The sequence below is a fragment of the Rutilus rutilus genome, assembly GCF_951802725.1.
Source record: "Rutilus rutilus genome assembly, chromosome: 7".
NCBI classification, from domain to species: domain Eukaryota; kingdom Metazoa; phylum Chordata; class Actinopteri; order Cypriniformes; family Leuciscidae; genus Rutilus; species Rutilus rutilus.
Window position 1 is genome coordinate 30,653,549 of NC_140221.1, and position 18,964 is coordinate 30,672,512.

An 18,964-nucleotide genomic window follows, 5' to 3' on the forward strand; every position below is an offset into this window, starting at 1 on the left:
AATTCTGACAGAGGTATGCATGAGCGTGAAGGTCAGGTGAGAAAAAGCCAAAGGTGGATGCGCAGATACATCCTTCATAGCTATTACAGCGGCTTCTGTCTGGAGGCCAAACGCCACTGCAAAATCTGACAGAAGCACTACAGAAATGGCCTGTAAAAATGTTAAGCAGTTCACAATAAGTGTTTCCAAACTAGTTTTCAAGACATTTGAAGTGTCAACACAGAATTTCATAGAACTTAAACTGAAAATTGTGAAAATCGATATTTAGCATATATCTGTAAACATTTGCGCAAAAACTTCCTTAGATGGAAACTTCACTTATTTCAGGACATTTCCTTGAAATCCTCTTTAAAGAGGAAACATCAGGTTTTACTTTAAAATGTTACATAATTTTAAGGGGATTTGTTGTGGTATTTCTACACCGAGAACAGAGCGTCTTAAACCTCCCTGACAGATTTACATAGAGGAGAATCCAGGCATAAAACAGGAATATTTTTCACACTTTTGACTGTTCTCGTCAGCAGTGGTATGCAGCAGGTGTATGTGTTTATGGGTGTATTTAAGCTTAGTCATTGTGTTATTTAAAATGGAATTGTCAGTTGCAGTAACACTTTTCACAATATAAATTGTTCTGAAGCATATTTAGAGAGATTAGTGCCTTACATAGTTTTATGATACATCATTCATTAGGCATTTGGCCTCTGAGATTGTTTGAGTAGTTAGGTTTTGCTTTACAAATACATTTTGTCTGCATTCTCTGTGTTATTATGGAGACCGGAAAACCTATTTTGAACCTACCATTAACATCAACTTAGTAATTTGTGTCCTACTGTATATAGGACCTATACAAAGCATGAGCACAGTCAATCATATCTCTAATGGGTGTAGTGTATCCAGTTTTAGATCCCAGAGGGCTTTTATTTCACATTGTAGCGTTTGTGCTAATTACTAATTTGCCATTTTTGTGTCTAAAAATGACTGGGACAGCCTCATTAACAAGCACTAATCCACAAACTGTTCCCACTCTCCCTCTTACAAACCAACAAACGCACACATTTTTGTTTCTAACCACTTTAAAAAAAAAGAAAAGAAAAGAATGGCAGTTAGCATGGGCATACAGAAAAACGTATACTCCAACTCAAACTGATACTCTATGCCGTAAACCCCATGAAAGTGCTTTTCATTCAGTATTCAATACATTATTCCTATTTTTTCTTTCTACAAACCTCTGTCTTATAAAAACAGTGTATGTTTATGTTTAAAAAGTGTAGTTTTCCGAACATCACAAAGTAAAAGTAAAAAATCTGATATTACTGAAATCAAAAATTGTCACAACTTTGGTTTTATCGTGATATAACTGCCTCAGCTGTTTGACATAAGTACATTTATCCATGGTTTAAGGATATATCTATTAAACCCACTTCGCTCAAGCACATTTATAATGAGGGGTGAAAAAAATCTTTATGGAACCTTTTTTTCTCTGTATATGAGGAAGAGGAGGGACGGATTATGGGTGGATTATTCATGGGCTCAAGCCCCTGAGTTTATGGCTAAGCATTTTTTTATCCGATTTTTGAACAGTTTTGAACAGATATAGTCACTTAAAAGCTTTCCATCATCACAGCTGTGACACATCCATTTTCCTTGCTGCTAGCGCAAAACACTGACAGAAGTGGATGAGAAGTGATAGTGGATGGTGTATTTTTGCATGCATGTTTCCAGCGGCTATACTGTTATGTAAATTAGTGTCCATTCCATTGCAGGATTAGGAGTATCATCTACTAGTAATGACATCGTCACAGTTTAGTTTCCTTTTAAAAGATTGATTGTAAATTGGAATTACTTAGTTTTGTCAGATATTAGTTAGTTACAGACTGTTTGTTCAGTACTGTTAGAGCAGTGCACCTAATATAAACTACCCATCCTTTTCTCCCTGAATTGATGTATTGCATTTCAGTGTTTTAACAATACAGTAAGTTTTAGGACCATTAATCTCACTGTATTAACACACAGTGTACATGAGGTGACCTCTGTATACTGTGTTTTACAGTATCCTTCAAGAAGAGCTGAGCTTTGAATCTCTTTATTCCCATCTTCTACTATACTTTCATCTGTTTATTTTGGCTTGATTCATTGCGGTCTTTTTACTCTCAAACAACTCAACATCCTCTCTTATTCTGTTGAGGCCTCTATAGATTGTAAACTCACAATGAGAACAGACACAGGCAGGTATTCAACTATCCACATTCACAAATATACACAGGCGTCAGAGAGTTTCCTGTTTAATGTGACTTCCTCAGCATCTGTCGCTCTGCACCTGCAAATTCCATAGACTGTCATTTGTCTCAGCACGCTGAGAAATGAATGGATCTGACATTCATAATTCACTGTATATCCATTTATTCTGTGGTTTCAGACGTGTTAGTACAGCAAATACTTTACAGCACAGGGTTTCAAACTGAAAAAATTAGTCGCCAGAATGATTTAAGGAAAATTTATAAATGTTACAAAGTTCAAGACTACGACGGCAAACGTAACTTTAATGACAAAATAAGCATAAACAACAAAACTCACGGCCAATTGCCGCATAAACGTAAACAAAACCACAATGTTCAGTTTTAGGCCTGGTCCCCTCTTGCCTTTCACGCTGCTTGACTGATTGCATGTAAATGGTTGTATAAATGGGTCACGTCAATAAAAAAATAATAAAAAAAAGGGTTGCATCTAAAATTGTTTGGAAACCTCTGCTTTACAGTAAATAGTACAGCACTAATATTTTCTATGAAACTTGTTGTAAAATTACAACCAGAATGCTTCATACAATATTTATGTACACTACCATTCATAAGATTGGTATCCGGTATGATTTTTTTTTTATTAATAATAATTTTAAATAATTAATAATACTTTTTTTTAAATGAACAGTAATTACATTTATAAAGTTACAAATATGTTCTGTTTCAAATAAATGCTATTCTTTTGAATTCTCTATTCATCAAAGGAATCTGAAAAATATATAACGGTTATGTATAACTGTTATAACGGTTCCCAAAACAATCTTTGCCATCACAGGAATAAATGACTTTTTAGAATATATTAAAATAGAAAGTAGTTATTTTAAATTGTAATAATATTTCACAATATACAGTCTTACTGTATTTTTGATCAAATAAATGCAGCCTTGGTGACCAAAAGAGACTTCTATCAGATACATTCAAAAACTCGTAATGACTTATGCATGGTATTTTATCTCCAGGTATTAATATGAATTTAGCATTTCATGACAGGCTTAATAAACTTCAACAGTCATTCAAAGGTGAGGAACAATAAATATTCTACCAAACTGCAACTTCCTGAATAAGTGTGACGTGGCTTATATAGGCCGCATTTACACTGCAGGTCTTGATGCCCAATTCCGATTTGTTGACCATATCCACTATATATTTTTGAGAACCAGCTTACATCTTCTTATAAAAGTGACCCATATCCGACATCTGTATTTACACTATTCACTTGGCAAAACAAACCGGAACAGCTTAGGCCGAAAAGGAAGTAAAAATGGTGCGGTTTGCAATGGACAGCAAAACTTTTTTTTTGAGCCTTCGTCCTCCTTTGCGCCATAGAAAAGAGTCATGTGATCGCGATTGGTGTTCACCTGAGTTGCCATCATTGGCCACCGTGGCTTTTTCAATGATATATGACTTGCATTGACGGGAATATCCGATCTGTCCGTTTACGTGGTAGACGCAAATGCACTTCATATCCGATTCATATCCGATTTATTTCTATATGAATGAGGCCTGAAAAAGATCTGAGAATATTTGAATCCATGCTTTTATCCTGCTTACACGTTCTTGAGTCATATCCGATCTGTGCCACATGGGAGGAAAAGATTGGAATTGGGTCACTCAAACTATGGAATTTAAATGTGTAATGCAGGCTCCTTTTCTTTAGAAATGCAGTATCTGCTTCATGCACCTGACTCAGTCATTGTCCAGTGGTTTCTGCTGAAACAAAAACAAAACTCTAGTTCAATGATTGAGAGAACACACACTCCTTGTCTACGCTTTCTTAGGCAATTGTTCTTTACCAGCATACAGCTTCTTAACCATCTAAGGACTTGTTTTTCAGCTCAAATATTTTACATTGATATTCCCATGAACATTACCTGGCACCAGTTAATACATCAGCATTTCAGTTGAATCAAGAAAGAGAAAGAGAAAGCATTCCACTAAATGTTTTTTTAGCAGGTAGAAGATCAAAGCACAACATACTGCACATCATCATGGCAGAAATATGCCATTCATTTAGAAAACTGAATAGTAGGTAAAGATGATGTGACATATCTCCTAATGCTTTATTGTGCCGTTTTATATAAAAAAACCCTGAATGTTCTACAGATTATAAACATCTCAGCTGAAATATCATATAAAGACCCATAACACTTCAGTACTTGTATAACATAACAGCTGGGCACTGGTCTCACTGTCTATTTATATTGTTTGAAAATCACAAGTGAAGGACAAGGTCTGTATATTAGATTACCCTAAACGCTTGGCTATAAAATTATAAGATTAAGAAGTTATGAAAACATTTGCAAGGCTGGAGCGAGCCGATAAGAGACTCATGATGATTCATGCTCAGAGGAGAGATTCCTATAGCAGAAGAACAGGTGTCCTCCATCAGGGTCAGATCATGGACTTGACTGGCACGCATGAACAGCTATGCGCATTTGACATGCATTTTACTGACACTGATGGATGTATTTAAAATCTTCCGAGTATGACATTTTTTAGTGGATTCATAAACTTAACTACACTGCAAAAAACATCATTTTAATCTATATTTTTCACTAAACATCTAAACATACTTAATACAATATACATTTACTACTTTACTTTTTTTTTTTAGCACAAACCATTGAGTAAAAGTGTATGTTTTAAAAAGAAAAAATATAAGAAAAATGATCTTTAAGATACCCACTGAAAATGTATCTTGTTTTAAGGAGCAGTGTTGGGGGTAACGCATTACAAGCCTTACGCGAGTTATGTAATCAGATTACTTTTCTCAAGTAACTAGTAAAGTAATGCATTATTTTTAAATATACATCAAAATATCTGAGTTACTTTTTCAAACAAGTAATGAAAGTTGCTTTGTTTCCCCATTTAGTGGCTGACAGCTCTCCTGTCCCTATGTCGTGAGAAATCGTGAGTAAGTTTAGAAGCGTTGTGTGCGCTGTGTGAACATGATGGTTATCGTAGTTCTAGACTAAATGTGAACATGCATTTACTCATCTCACTTGCACAAAAACAGATTCCTCAGATTCAGTATTCCTCAATATTCCTCAATAAAACAGTGAAATGCAAACTCTGAATATTTCGCAAACCTGCAATAATTAAATATGTTAAATAACACAATGTATTTAATCAAACTTTTTTAACCAATGTCTTTGCTGCTGACCTTCGATGATCCAATTCAACCATACTAATAATCAACAATGACTTGATAAACATCACAGTTGTGTTTAATCTTTTTGTTTTTATTGCTGAAGTAAGAGTGTTGTACTTTCTTCTTCTGCGATCAAGAATGGCAGCACAGCTGAAAGGTTTGTTTGAGCGGCGCCCTCTACTGTACAGGCATGATTTTGCATTTCATTCAGTCTGAGGCTTATTCATTTCACTTTTGGTGTGAAAGGGACTTTACATTTGCCAAATATATATATATATTTGTTATTAAAATGCAAACAACCAAGCCCAGCGCAGATGAGAAAAAGTAACGCAAAAATAACGTAACACATTTTTTCTATATAAAGTAAGTTACGCAATTGGTTACTTTTTTAGGGAATAACACCGTCTCTAACACTGTTAAGGCGTTTTACGTTTGGTTTTTTTTTGTTTTTTTGTTGTTGTTTTTTTACAGGGAAACAAAAATATATATTGAAAATAATGTGTTTGATTATATTATTGATTCAAAGATAGTGACTAAGAAAATATATATATATATATATATGTTTTAATCCAGCAAGAAAAAGAAAACATTTTATCTTTATTATTTTACAGATTAAATAACACAAAGAAAAAAAGGGCTCAGAGCATAAGATGTTTCTATCTTGTTCATGTCACAATCTGTTCAGCTCTCCTACAAACTAACTTTTACAAGTTAGTTCAGTTTTTCAGCAAATAATCAAGATCAAGAGCTTTGTCTCTACAGAGACAGTTTGACATTATTCACTCTTCAAGTGATGTTGCATTCATGATGCAAAGACAATATTTTTTGTCACTGAACAGAGCTTTTTAAATCAGGGTTGTACCTGACACTTTCCGGCTAATTACGATGCTCACTGAGCTTAGCTTTCCCCTTATTAACTTGTTGTATAATGCTTTCCATCTCAATGCCAGCAATTTGTATGCGAAAGGTTTCATAACCCTTTCTAAATGAACTTGGAGCCGTGACGGTTTTGCCTTCAGAAAGCACAAACTTTTTCTGCGCATTCAGCCGTGCATTCAGCCGTGGAGTGGAAGTTGTGTTGACTTCCACCCTGAGGTAGTGCGTTTCTATGCGTGTCCTCTTGACCGTTTCTGCTTAGACTAGCTAGTCACGATTTTTCTGTGCCCAAACACCCACTCACACACTGCCCGACTGCCGTCCAAAAGAAATGATTAGAGGAGAACAGAAGTCATTATTGTCACACAGGTGAAGGCTTCATGGCCGAGCGTGTTTCTCCTTGACAGCGAAACAATGCTGGTTAAAGGGATGTTGATTCCTGTAGACTGAGTCACGAACTGCATAGTGCAGTACAGGTATAGTCCTGTTGTCATAGTAACATGTCTCAAGTTAAGCTTTGGTCTTTGATCAAAGGAAGCATTAGAAGCCACTCAAACACACAATTAATTGATCTGTTAAATTCAAATGGTTTGAAATTGACCATTGATTGATATTGATTTCAGAGGTGTATATTATGGTTCTAGGTGTCTTATTTTCTGAGGCTACTCCTACGCTTATTACATCACTCACTCCTACTTCAACTACGATTGAAGACTGAGTCACGAAGTTGAGGCGTTATTTGAACACTGCAAATAAAAGATATCCAAGCAATTAAATGCGGCGTGATGTCATTAGTTTAGTCATCCACAGCTAGCCCACCACACATGACCCACTTCTGCCTGTTAAATCACATTCACCCACACTGGCTCAAATCGCCATTGGCTGTATGGGGAAGGCCGTGTAGGAGCTTTGGATGCTTCATTTATTTTGACACAGCCCAAATATGTGTTGTTTAGAAGTGCAAAATAGCCAAATGAGCCTATTAAGTGGCCTGACGCAAACCTTTTGAAGAGCTTGACATTAGAGCACGTCACCAGCATAATGTTTCAAATGCAACAGTGACTCTCTGGCCCTCTACCACACCTAATGTTTTTATGCGATGTGATTTAAAGCGGATGATTACATTATGTAATTTGCATCAACAGAAACAGGTTGGGTTTCCTCTGTTCATAGCGATTTACTGGTAGCAGAATGTGAGCTGGCATCTCTGCTATTTCATTAAGGAGTTCTATTGTTAAGCATCAGCCGCAAATTCAAAACTGAGATGCTTCAGGTATGTGACATGTCAGATACTGAGGTAAAAATCTGGTTGTTCCTTGTCGGTAAACTTTTAAAGAGAATTTGCATTTGGGTCAGAGCTTTGGTATGTTGCAGACGGTTAGAATGCAGTGTCATACAGATACAGGGAGGAAGTACAGACAGTTTCTTCAGATATGCAACCTTAAAGTTAGTGTATCACATGAAGAACTTTTATTTTAAATTGTAATTTATTCCTGTGATGACAACGAATTTTGAATTTTCAGCAACTATTACTCCAGTTTCTCCCAAAAAAACACACAAAAAAAACAATGATAACTTACAGTGCATTTGCAACATTAACACTCTTGTAATTTCAGTTACTCAGTTACAGACTGATTCAACCCAGTAACCCAGTAATTTATTTGTGAATTGGACTACACTTTTCATGCTGCATGTTTTTCATGGAACCGGTTCACTAGAGTCATTAATTCATGTATTGGAAAGCAATTCACTGGTGTACAATAGAACATCCATGAATGGTTTGATCTCATCATATAGGGTACCAGTAAGATTTATTTAAAATAATAAAATAACTATCCAAATGACTTTTTAGTCGATCCTTAAATAATCCCTTATTTAAGAAGCATTTGTTTACCATTTGCATGCAACATTCACCTATATCCTCCATGTGTCTATTATTAGTATAGTGTGAGTCTCATATTATAAGTCTGTTTGCCATAGACAAATAGCTACATTGACTCTCTACAATGAATCATTGCACCACTGTCATTAAAACCATTTCTACCACTGCAAACATAATGCAAAGTTTGTGTAAAACCCAAAGAAATATTCCAGGAAAGGACTTTTCCATGGTCTCCAAGATGGTTTTCAATATTTGTGGGTAGGATATACAAAAAATAAAACACATTATTTTCTTTGGTTCCTGTTGCTAAAGCACAGCACGCCAAACAGCAATACGTTGTGAGGCTAATCATAGTTATGGAATTTAAAATTGAAGAGCTAGTGGGGTCCTGCGTGACAAAGACCGAATATGGAGGGTCACCACGCTCTGACAGACGGGTTAAAGAAAGCAAGTAAGGAAGAGGTGAAGGTGCAGTGTTTGTCATTCTCTGTCAGAATGGTGACGGGATGTAATCCTTCTTCATATCATCTTTCATCCCTTAAGGGAAAAAAGAGGAGGATGACAGAGGAGTGTGAGTGTGTACACTCATCTATCTGGGAGCTTTTCTGACAGTCTCAAGGCGGCATGAATTCTAAATAGCAAGTAGCGATGAGTGACAGAGGAACATTGCGCTCTAAAAGAGAGGGAATCCAGAATGACATTTACAGGCAATGAATCAGCCACTTGAAACACATAACACGTGTTTTCTTAATAAATCCCCTCCGAAAAACACCATTGGAGGTCACATAACGCAGAAAATTCCCACAGTAGTCACCTGGAAGGACAGGTGAGGTATGTGACATGCCTTAAGCCATGTCAGAAATACCATTATGAGGAAGAATGTTTCTGCTGAAGAGCTTCAGGGGAATAACTTCAGGTCATAACAACTTGCAGAGGATAAACACAGCAAACCTCTTCAGCGCACCATGTTTTTTTTTTACTTATTAAAAATGTTTAACACACAAAAAGTTAATAGTAGGTAAATTAGCAAAGTAATACAAATTGATAATAATAATAATTAATCTGGGTAACACGTTAGTTGATGGTCCAATTCTCACTATTAGTAGCTTGATAGGATATTACTTGGATATTGGCTGTTTATTAGTCCTTATACAGCACATATAAATGCCTTGTTCTGCATGACCATACATTCCTAATCTTACCCAATACCTAAACGTAACAACTACCTTACTAACTATCAATAAGCAGTAATTAGGAGTTTATTGAGGCAAAAGTCATAGTTATTAGTTAGTTAGTAGTGAGAATTGGACCCTAATCTAAAGTGTGAACGAAAGCGGTTTTATATGAAAGAAAGCCGTTGACTGGAATAATGTTCAATATACAGTACAGTTCATTGGTCATTATAGAAAAATATTTGCAAAATGGCCGAGTTGACCGAATTCTAGAGAGCTGTTTCCAATCTTTGAATGTCATTTATTTGAGCATGGAGATAATGTTTGCTTTATTTGTGGATGGAATTATAGTGCAGACTTAGTCACCAGGATGTTGCCTTTTTTCTAAGCTAAAGCGTGTATAGGGAAAAAAAGCATGTACTTTGTTTCTCATTTGTAAATCGCTTTGAATTGTCATCTGCTATACATGACTAAATGTAAATGTAAATGTCTAGTCTTTGTCCCTCTGTCAAGAATCTGTCCTTAATGTGAAAGTGAGAGTGAACATCTTGATCTGTTTAACATGCTAATTCAGAGTGAACTGTTCATCAGGGAAAGATGAGGCATGAATATTTCAGGAGCCGTTCACTGCACACATGTTGTGTGTATGGTGTTGGTCCATATGGTCTGTCTCTCTCTGGATACTGTGTCTCTCTCTGTCTCACAGTCAGACAGACACACACACACACACACACACACAGGTGTAATTGATGTGCAAAGTTATATGATGTGATAAACACGGACAAGGAGTGAGGTCATTAACTGAGGAATTAGCAAAGGACATGGCTTAGATGGCTCAGGGAAAAGGGAGGAGATCAACATCTCAGAAAGAGAGAGAGGTGTTAATTGCTTTAGTTGAGCTGTGCTCGCATAGCCTGTGGGATTTCTGTTCATACTGTATATAACATCTCTGCGATATTCTGCTTAGGTCCACTAAATATTTGAATACAATAAAAAAGATTTCACAATATGTCAGTTAATTTATGAAATAAAGTTATAATGTAATGTAAGTATTGTTAATATTTATATTATTTATATTATATGTAATAGTTTTATGTAGCGAGGGCATTCAATTTATCAAAATGTATAGTGTTACAAAAGATTTCTGTCAAATAATTCTGCTGTTATTTTGAACTTGTACTCAAAAATATTAAGCAGCACAACTGTTTTCAGCATTGATAATAATAATAAATGTTTAAATGTTTTTGAGCAGTAAATCAGCATATTGGAATGATTTCTGAAGGATCATGTGACACTGAAGACTGGAGTAATGATGCTGAAAATTCAGCTTTGATCACAGGAATAAATTACATTTTACAATATATTCAAATAGAAAGCTGTATTTTTGTTTTTATTGTGTTTTGATCAAATAAATGCAGCCTTGATGAGTGTAAGAGAATTTTTTTTTAAAACACAAAAAAATCTTACTGACCCCAAACTTAACTATAGTATATGTAGGGGGGAAAGTTGGAAAACCACTGCTCTTATACACAGTGTGCGGTAACAGCAAAATAGTTGATAGGAAGTGACGTGTGATACTTACTGACAGAACAATGACACGCAAACAGTTTCATTATGAGACTTTTTGCTTGTCGTGAAACAAAAAAGTGATGTTTGAATCCTGTGTCTTCAGTTTTGCAAGTTACACAACAGAGCGCCAGTTTCACTCTCATCTCCTCCCTGTCACGTTTACAGCATCTTTATCAAATCAGACCTAGCCTACTGTATGATTTTGTAAACAAATCCAGCTCTGACTTATTTAAACCTCACAAACATAGTTTACTCACTGTTGTTTTGTATTTATTTATTTAAGTCTTTTTCAGTTTTGGGACGGATTTCAAAGGCAGCCTAATTACGATCACTAAGCGAGTGAAGTCAGGGATGAAATAGCAGATCATTTAGCATATAGTGCTAGAGTGTGTGGAGAGAGCGCTGATTTCCCAGCAGGCTCGGTGTAGGCTCCGTGCCTGTTCCTAGAGTTGATATACTCAAGTCGGGTCGAGTTTGGCTTGAACAAGCAGCCAAGGATAACACAGGGCAATGTTTCCGGTGGCTTCAGCAAATTCAGCCTTCCTCAAAAATGGGGAGTTATTAAAAATCCAAACATGGCCATTGATCAAGGGTGGGAGACGGCTAGAAATTCAGCCCAGACTTTATAGCTTCAGACTTGGTGTTACCAAGGTCTCTCAACCTCAGCACAGCACAAAAGAGGATGTAGATTTATTATTAAATATCATGACACTGTACTATATATAGTGTATTTGTGCGGGTTTTAGACTGCACTGTATTTCTCTTTCTCTGTAAGCTTGCAAACACATCCTTACTTTGCATAACGCACACACAACCACTGCAATGTTTATGGAGATGGCAAAAATCCTCAAAATCTGCAACTCTGAAGTTTCCAGATGAGCATTATTACCTCATGCCATCTATGCAGACTCCTTACGAAAGCATTTTGGATGCCTTTTTCAGCGCACCCAACTGGAGTCACGTCAGCAACTGCAGGATTAAGAAATCTTACACAACGATTATGGGATCTTGAACTTTTACAGGAATTATTTGCATTAGATACTTTCAAGTGTACTTTATTTACTGCAGTTGAAGACTGTTAATAAAGTACGTTCTAGAAGTATGCAGGTGTGTAGTATATAAAGGAGTACAATCTGCATGGCATGAGAAAGTAAAGGGTCTATCAGCTGCACATATCTGACTTGTAACAGAAATTATGGAGAAAAAAACATAGAAACAGTGAAAAAATGTAATAACTGAAATGAAACTAGAAAATATAGAAACTAAGAAAAAGAAGAAATTAAATGGAAAAATCTAGAAATGATCAAAATATGAAACAACGTAAATCATAAAAAAATGGAATAAGTGAAATTAAAATATGAAAAATATAGAAACTCAAAATTGAAATAATCTAAATATGAAACAAATGAAATGGAAAATATAAAATATAAATGTTCAAATTTTTTTTATAAATTAAAATATAGAAAAAAATATAGAAACTGTCACAAAAAAAAGGTGTGTGTAGCATACTAATCCAGCATTAAGCAAATCTACAGTCATGTTAAACTGCTTGGTTAAAGCAATCTTGAGTTAGGAATGCTCTTGTGAGTAGGTTTTGTCTTGCCATTGATTTAATGGGCAGTAGCACATAAGGGGATTGTGGGTAGGAAGTGAATTAGGGAAATAGAAAGGGAATCTTAAAGCTTCCTCGTCATTTTAAAGAATGAGGATGTGGATTTTCAGTTTTCTGCATTTAAGTGGAAAGTATTTTTTAGAACTGACAGCGTTATTGTCATCATGATGGCACAGAAATCCTACAAAGTACAAAGATCACATTCATCTAATCTTTCCTAACGATCCGCTAGCTGCCCGCCCCATAAGCATGCCGTCAAAAAAACGCGTCTCTGTAGGCAACCTAGGCTCTGAGATCTGCACACAAAAACAATTGGTTTCACCAACCACTCAAAACCAAAACAAATAGTGTTCCAACCAATCACCGACAGGGGGAGGGTGTTGTGAGGTTTTGAGCCAGCTTCTTCTTCAGCTCCGACTTCGCGTGCAGCCGTACACGAGCACAAAACCTCACAACACCCTCCCCCTGTCGGTGATTGGTTGGAACACTATTTGTTTTGAGTGGTTTGAAACCAATTGTTTTTGTGTGCAGATCTCAGAGGCTGCCTACAGAGACGCGTTTTTTTGACGGCATGCTTATGGGGCGGGCAGCTAGCGGATCGTTAGGAAAGATTAGATGAATGTGATCATTTATGTTTGGGCCTGACATCACTGATACAACCTTTAAGGTACAATATTGTACCCTTGAGGGTACAGCCCCAGTGACAAGCCATTGTACCCCTAAAGGTACAATTATGTACTTTATTTTCTGAGAGTGTATGAGATAAATGTGACAATGAATGTTAAAAAATGACTGCTCTGCTTCTGTTTTTCTTTCCAGTCTTCATCTGCAGTTTCATGGTGGCTGCACCCATTTTCGGTTACCTGGGGGACCGTTTCAACAGAAAGATCATTCTGAGCAGTGGAATTTTCTTCTGGTCCTTTGTGACACTGCTAAGCTCCTTTATTCCCAAAGATGTAAGTGCCATACTCTCTTCCTCCTCTACAAACAGCAGCCTAAACCTTCAAACCCATGTCTGCCCAGAACCTCTTAAGGGAATCATATTGTCATGATTATCATTCTAGGAGAATCTTTCAAATATAAATGTAGCGTGTTTTTGTTTTGAAAGTTTTGGTTCTTGCAGAGCTAGTTGGGTATTTTTAGCAACCCAGCCCAGCAGTAGCATCTCTAAAGCTCATTCAGTTTCTGGCTCATTTGAGAGCGCTTTGAAATGACACTCGAGTCATTCAACATAGCAGGACTCATTTTACATAGAAAAAAACATCTCAATGTACTTTATTATTTAGATGTCTCTCGCTTTTGCTTCCGCTCTCTTTCTCGTCTCTCTCTCTCTCTCTCTCTCTCTCTCTCTCTCTCTCTCTCTCTCTCTCTCTCCTTCTCTCCTTTTTCTTTGTTTTTCTTTTCCATTTTGCTAAGATTAAATGATTAGATGACATGCTCACTTAGCATAACACTAAGCCGGTCTCAGAAGACCTCTTGTTATAACTCTACTACTGTTTGTCATCCTCTTTGTCTTCTGTATCTTACTCCATGTTTCATCCAGCCCTCACTCACTCGCTCATGTCATTAAGAGATCACTGCTGTTAGCCAATCATGTTAGAGAGTCACAAAAACCACTAAACTCATTGTCCAACAATAATCAGAAGCTTCTTTTCTATTTGTTTGTGAGAATTATTAATATATATTTTAACTATATACATGTATACATATTTATCCCTTAAAATATCTTGTCCATTGTCATATTTGTTACAATTTCTTTTAGCCATTTTCTTAATATTTGGTGCACAAATACTTTTTCAATTTTAGAAAAAAAGAGCTGTTTTGCTTGAATAATACATATATTTATAAATATATACTCTTTCTTTTTTAATTTGATCTCCTTAGGATATTCAGCCTAATAAAATAATAAAAAGTAAAGGTGACCGTGGAATGTTAACATCAAGGATCTTCTCTATCATTTCTTTCACAGCTTTCCAAAAATTCTTGACTTCTTCACACTCCCTAATGCAATGATATAGTGCACATTTAAACTCACTGCATCTAAAGCAAGTGCCAGGGACATTTTCATTATATTCATGCAATATAATTAGAGTCATATGAATCCGCATCAACCACTTATATTGTAGCAGCTTCAGACATGTGCTCATTGTTTGTGATTGAGCTTCTTTACATGTTTCATCCAGTCCTCCATCTGAATATCCTCATTAAGATCCAATCGTGATGAGAATTCTTACAGGATAAGAATCAAGGATAAGGATTTAGAAATATATATTTTTACAGACAATTTATATTCAGTAACATATTTTAGAGCTTGGCATAACTAGACAAAAGATAGAAAACACGAAAAACATGCTGTTTGGGTGAATTTAAATGAGAAATATCTAATATCTCAGCTTCTGTTAAAGGGTTAGTTCACCCAAAAATGAAAATTCTGTCAGTAATTACTCACCCTCATGTTGTTCCAACCATGTAAGTCTTTCGTTCATCTTCGGATCACAAATTAAGATATTTTTGATTAAATCTGACAGCTGTCTCACTCCTTCATAGGCTTTCAGAGGGACCGAAACTCGCCTGCCCAGAATAGTTATTAAAAACATCGTTAAAATAGTCCAAGTGACTACAGTGGCATCTACTGTACAAGATGAGGTCCCGACATTGCCGGAAGCGCAAATCGGTCTGTTTATAAGCAGAGGAAGACGCGCTCTGTATGTAAGCTATTGAATTCGACACTTATTGTGATTTAGTTCTCGATGATGTCGGGACGTCATCTTGTACAGTAGATGGCGGTAATACTCCCAAGGAGTGAGCAGCCAGTAACAAGTAAATTAGTAGTAGAAGAAGAACGCCGTAATCTCAGTTCTCGCGCATGCGTCCTGGCGCTCCCGTGAACTCTCGTCAGAGGCCCACATTGAAGAACACTAATAGTTGGATAAAGTCGTTATTTTTGTTGTTTTCCGCACAAAAAGTATTGTCGTCGCATGATAAACTTAATGTATAGCCACTGTAGTCACTTGGACTATTTTAACGATGTTTTTAATAACTATTCTGGGCCGGCGAGTTTCGGTCACTCTGAAAGCCTATGGAAGAGTGAGACAGCTGTCAGATTTCATCAAAAATATCTTAATTTGTGATCCGAAGATGAACGAAAGACTTACATGGTTGGAACAACATGAGGGTGAGTAATTACTGACAGAATTTTCATTTTTGGGTGAAGTAACCCTTTAAAGGTTTTTTTTTTATATATATATATATATAATTTTAAGTCATCTTGAGGCCCCCTTGTGGGCCTGGGCCCTACCTGAGAACCACTGATCTAAGTGTAAAAAAAAAAAAAAAAAAAACTTTTGCATTGATGGCTAAGATTAGATGATGACAGTTGTTTATTAAATAACACAGTGTCAATTGCTAAAAGACTCTAATGTTACTGAAGTCTTCATATTTGTCTTCGTTTATCTTTTATTTTAGCCACCGACCGTCACTTATTACAAGACCAGAAAAGGGATTTGACTTTGGTCATTCATTTATACAGACAGTATTTGAGCGGCTTCTTTAAGCTTTGCATCTGTTAGTAAGTACAGTCGTCAAACCCTGACTCTATGGCTGTAACCTAATTCTCACTGTAAATATAGTCATGTATTGGTGCTTGTGTTAAACATAAAAGTCTTCGTACACAATAAACATGTTGAGAGGAACTGAGACAACAGTAAAGCAAAACTGACAACAGCAGTCAAAAAAACGTGACAATTTAATTGATGCTTATTGTCTTATAATCTCTCATAGACCATCAAATTATGTTTGTGTGTGGCCAGTCTCCAGGGAGGTAATTGCAACAGAGACAGATAGTGGCTGCTAATTAAAAGGCCATGTTAATAAGAGGAAGACTCTGAAATGACAACAGAGGAATGTTCCCTGTGGCTACAATAACTGATTTTAGTGATATCTAGTGACTTAGTGATGGTTCGTGTGAGGTTTGGTTCCCTTTAGCCAGTCAGACAGTGTGAGGAGTGAGACTGCGTGTACATATAGAAGATGTGTGTATGTGTGTGTGTGTGTGTGTGTGTGTGTGTGTGTGTGTGTGTGTGTGTGTGTGTGTGTGTGTGTGTGTGTGTGTGTGTGTGTTTGTGTATGCCACGGGGGGTATAAATGCGCTAATCCCCTCGATCTGCAATGCTGAGTTGATACGGACAGGACGAGCCAGTCTGCATCAATGTCACATGATCATATGCATACATGAGCGTGAGGACTGCAGATATCCCTTTATCAGTAAATCATCCAACCCACAGTGATGGGCTGTTATATAATGCTCTCCACCAAGAGAAGTAAGCAGATCATCTCGTATTTACACACAGGCTCATCATCACCATCACGTTAATGTTACCGCAACATTGCCGCAAGGTCTGCATTACATTATTCATAACGAGCTGAGTGGTGTGTTTTATAAGAATAGACTGAAATTAGAAAAAATGCTATTACACCAAGAAATCATCTTATCAGAATGTAAACACGTTCTCATGTATTAGTTTGTCTTAAAGACACCCAGCACTGATACTGGGAAGAAAATATCTACTAAATCTGTATATGGCTTAAACTGACCTCAAGACCTCTTGCTGATCTGTTCCACATCCAAAATCCCTCGTAACTCGATGTTCAGCTTCATTTAACGAGATTTCTCGGGGCTTTGGGAAGAGACGGTCAATTCACTACACTGTGTTGCTGCAACAAGACTGAAAGACAGTTTTTTGTTGCACATAAAAATCGTGATGTAAAAAAACAGAATTAGGGAATTTAAGTTGCAATTAAAAGAGAGACTTTAAGATGTCTGATTCCCATGCAAATTCCCATATTTAACATATTTAACATCATTGTGTCGGTTTTGTCTGATGACAAGAAAACAAAACATCAGGGGGTGTCAGCGGTGGTGGTTTTTAGTTAGATATGCACATATTCATACATAATGTATTTGAATGCTCATGTTTATGTATATGGTTTTGAGGGATTGAGGGGAGTCAGACAGTCAGTCCTACAGTACAGCAAACTCATGAATTGGTTGTGGACTGGAACAAAAATAACAAGGCAGATGCATCAACTTTGCTTTTCAACCTTGGGGTTTTAACCACTCAACCATAAAGCTCAAATAAAAACGGAAGTATGAGTGTGGAAAAAAAAATCCTTACAAAGAAAGTCCTTACCTAAACATGTACAATTACATTTGCATCCAGTCTGTCAACACAAAAAGCAAAAACGTCAAGATTAAAAAAGGTTTCAGGATCAAATTCACTAAACTTTGACAAGCAATCAAGTTGAACCAGACAGACACCGCCTTCTATGCAAATTATGCTCATTATTATAGATTTACTCATTCTATATTTTAATTTAAAGTATTTTGAATTATTAATAATATTTTCCAGACATTTAGAAATGTGAATAATGTGTTTTTGCTTCTGTACTTTGACAACAGTTATTTGTTTTAACAGCATTTGTAATACTTATAATACTTTAGAATATCACATTATAGGTATAAATGTATCTTAATGTACACACACACACACACATATATATATTAGGGGTGTAACGGGCCACGTAGTCAGTTCAAGAGGCAGCACGGAGAGCGAGAGAACGCAATCATCTCTTCCTCTTTAATGCTAGTTACAGAATGAACATGAACCTATAATATCATAGTAATGTGTAAGTAAGAACAGCATTTGCAGGTATAGATTTTTTTAATCCTTAAGAAATTTTTAATTATAACTGAATTTAAGACAGAGACACAATTTGTTCAGTAAACCACTGTTTAATAAAAAAGACAAAAAAGCAATTTTATGTTTAGTTTTCTCCCTCCTGCTGTACCGAACTGTACACACACACACACACACACACACACACACACACATCTGCTGCTCTGACAATGTAGGCGTGTGTGATTGACAGGGCAATGGGGGGTTCAGAGACCACCAGCTTTAAGTCCCCCCCTCAACCTTACTATAAATCTTCTCACACTGGATGACATAAGTGTGCGCGTCACCTCAAATAACCACTCTCCAGACGTATGTATGTTCAGCAAATGACAGCTCAAGCATTAATTTTTCAAGTGTGTGTGTATGTGTGTGAGAGTGTGTTGGAGTGAAAGGAGGAAAGGTTGTGTAACAAACAAACAAGAAGTCGTCCAATCTCCCTCTCCACCATCCCTCTATTCTCTTTTTCCCTCACAGCACTTCTGTCAATAAACAACTAGCACACAGCTTTTGTCATTTTAGAGCAGAGTCATGAAAAGCAGGAAAGGAGCTGAGAGAGAAAGGGGGAGGGAGGGATAGAGAAATCCTCTCAGTGCCAGAGGATAACCCAACTTGCTGCAGTCTCTCATTGTGGATTCCTGTCACGTACACTAAAGAAATTCCCCCGCTGAGA

General features: G+C 36.5%; 1 protein-coding gene across 2 annotated transcripts in view; it reads left to right on the forward strand.

Annotated features, from left to right (window-relative positions):
• The window catches only part of spns2 (SPNS lysolipid transporter 2, sphingosine-1-phosphate), a 71,206-nt gene that overhangs the window by 28,543 nt on the left and 23,699 nt on the right, over window positions 1-18,964 (forward strand). For both annotated transcript variants that reach the window (XM_084414746.1, XM_084414747.1), the window contains exon 3: window positions 13,379-13,515. In XM_084414746.1, coding sequence (XP_084270872.1) covers window positions 13,379-13,515 — 137 coding nt within the window. The remainder of the gene's footprint in view (window positions 1-13,378; window positions 13,516-18,964) is intronic.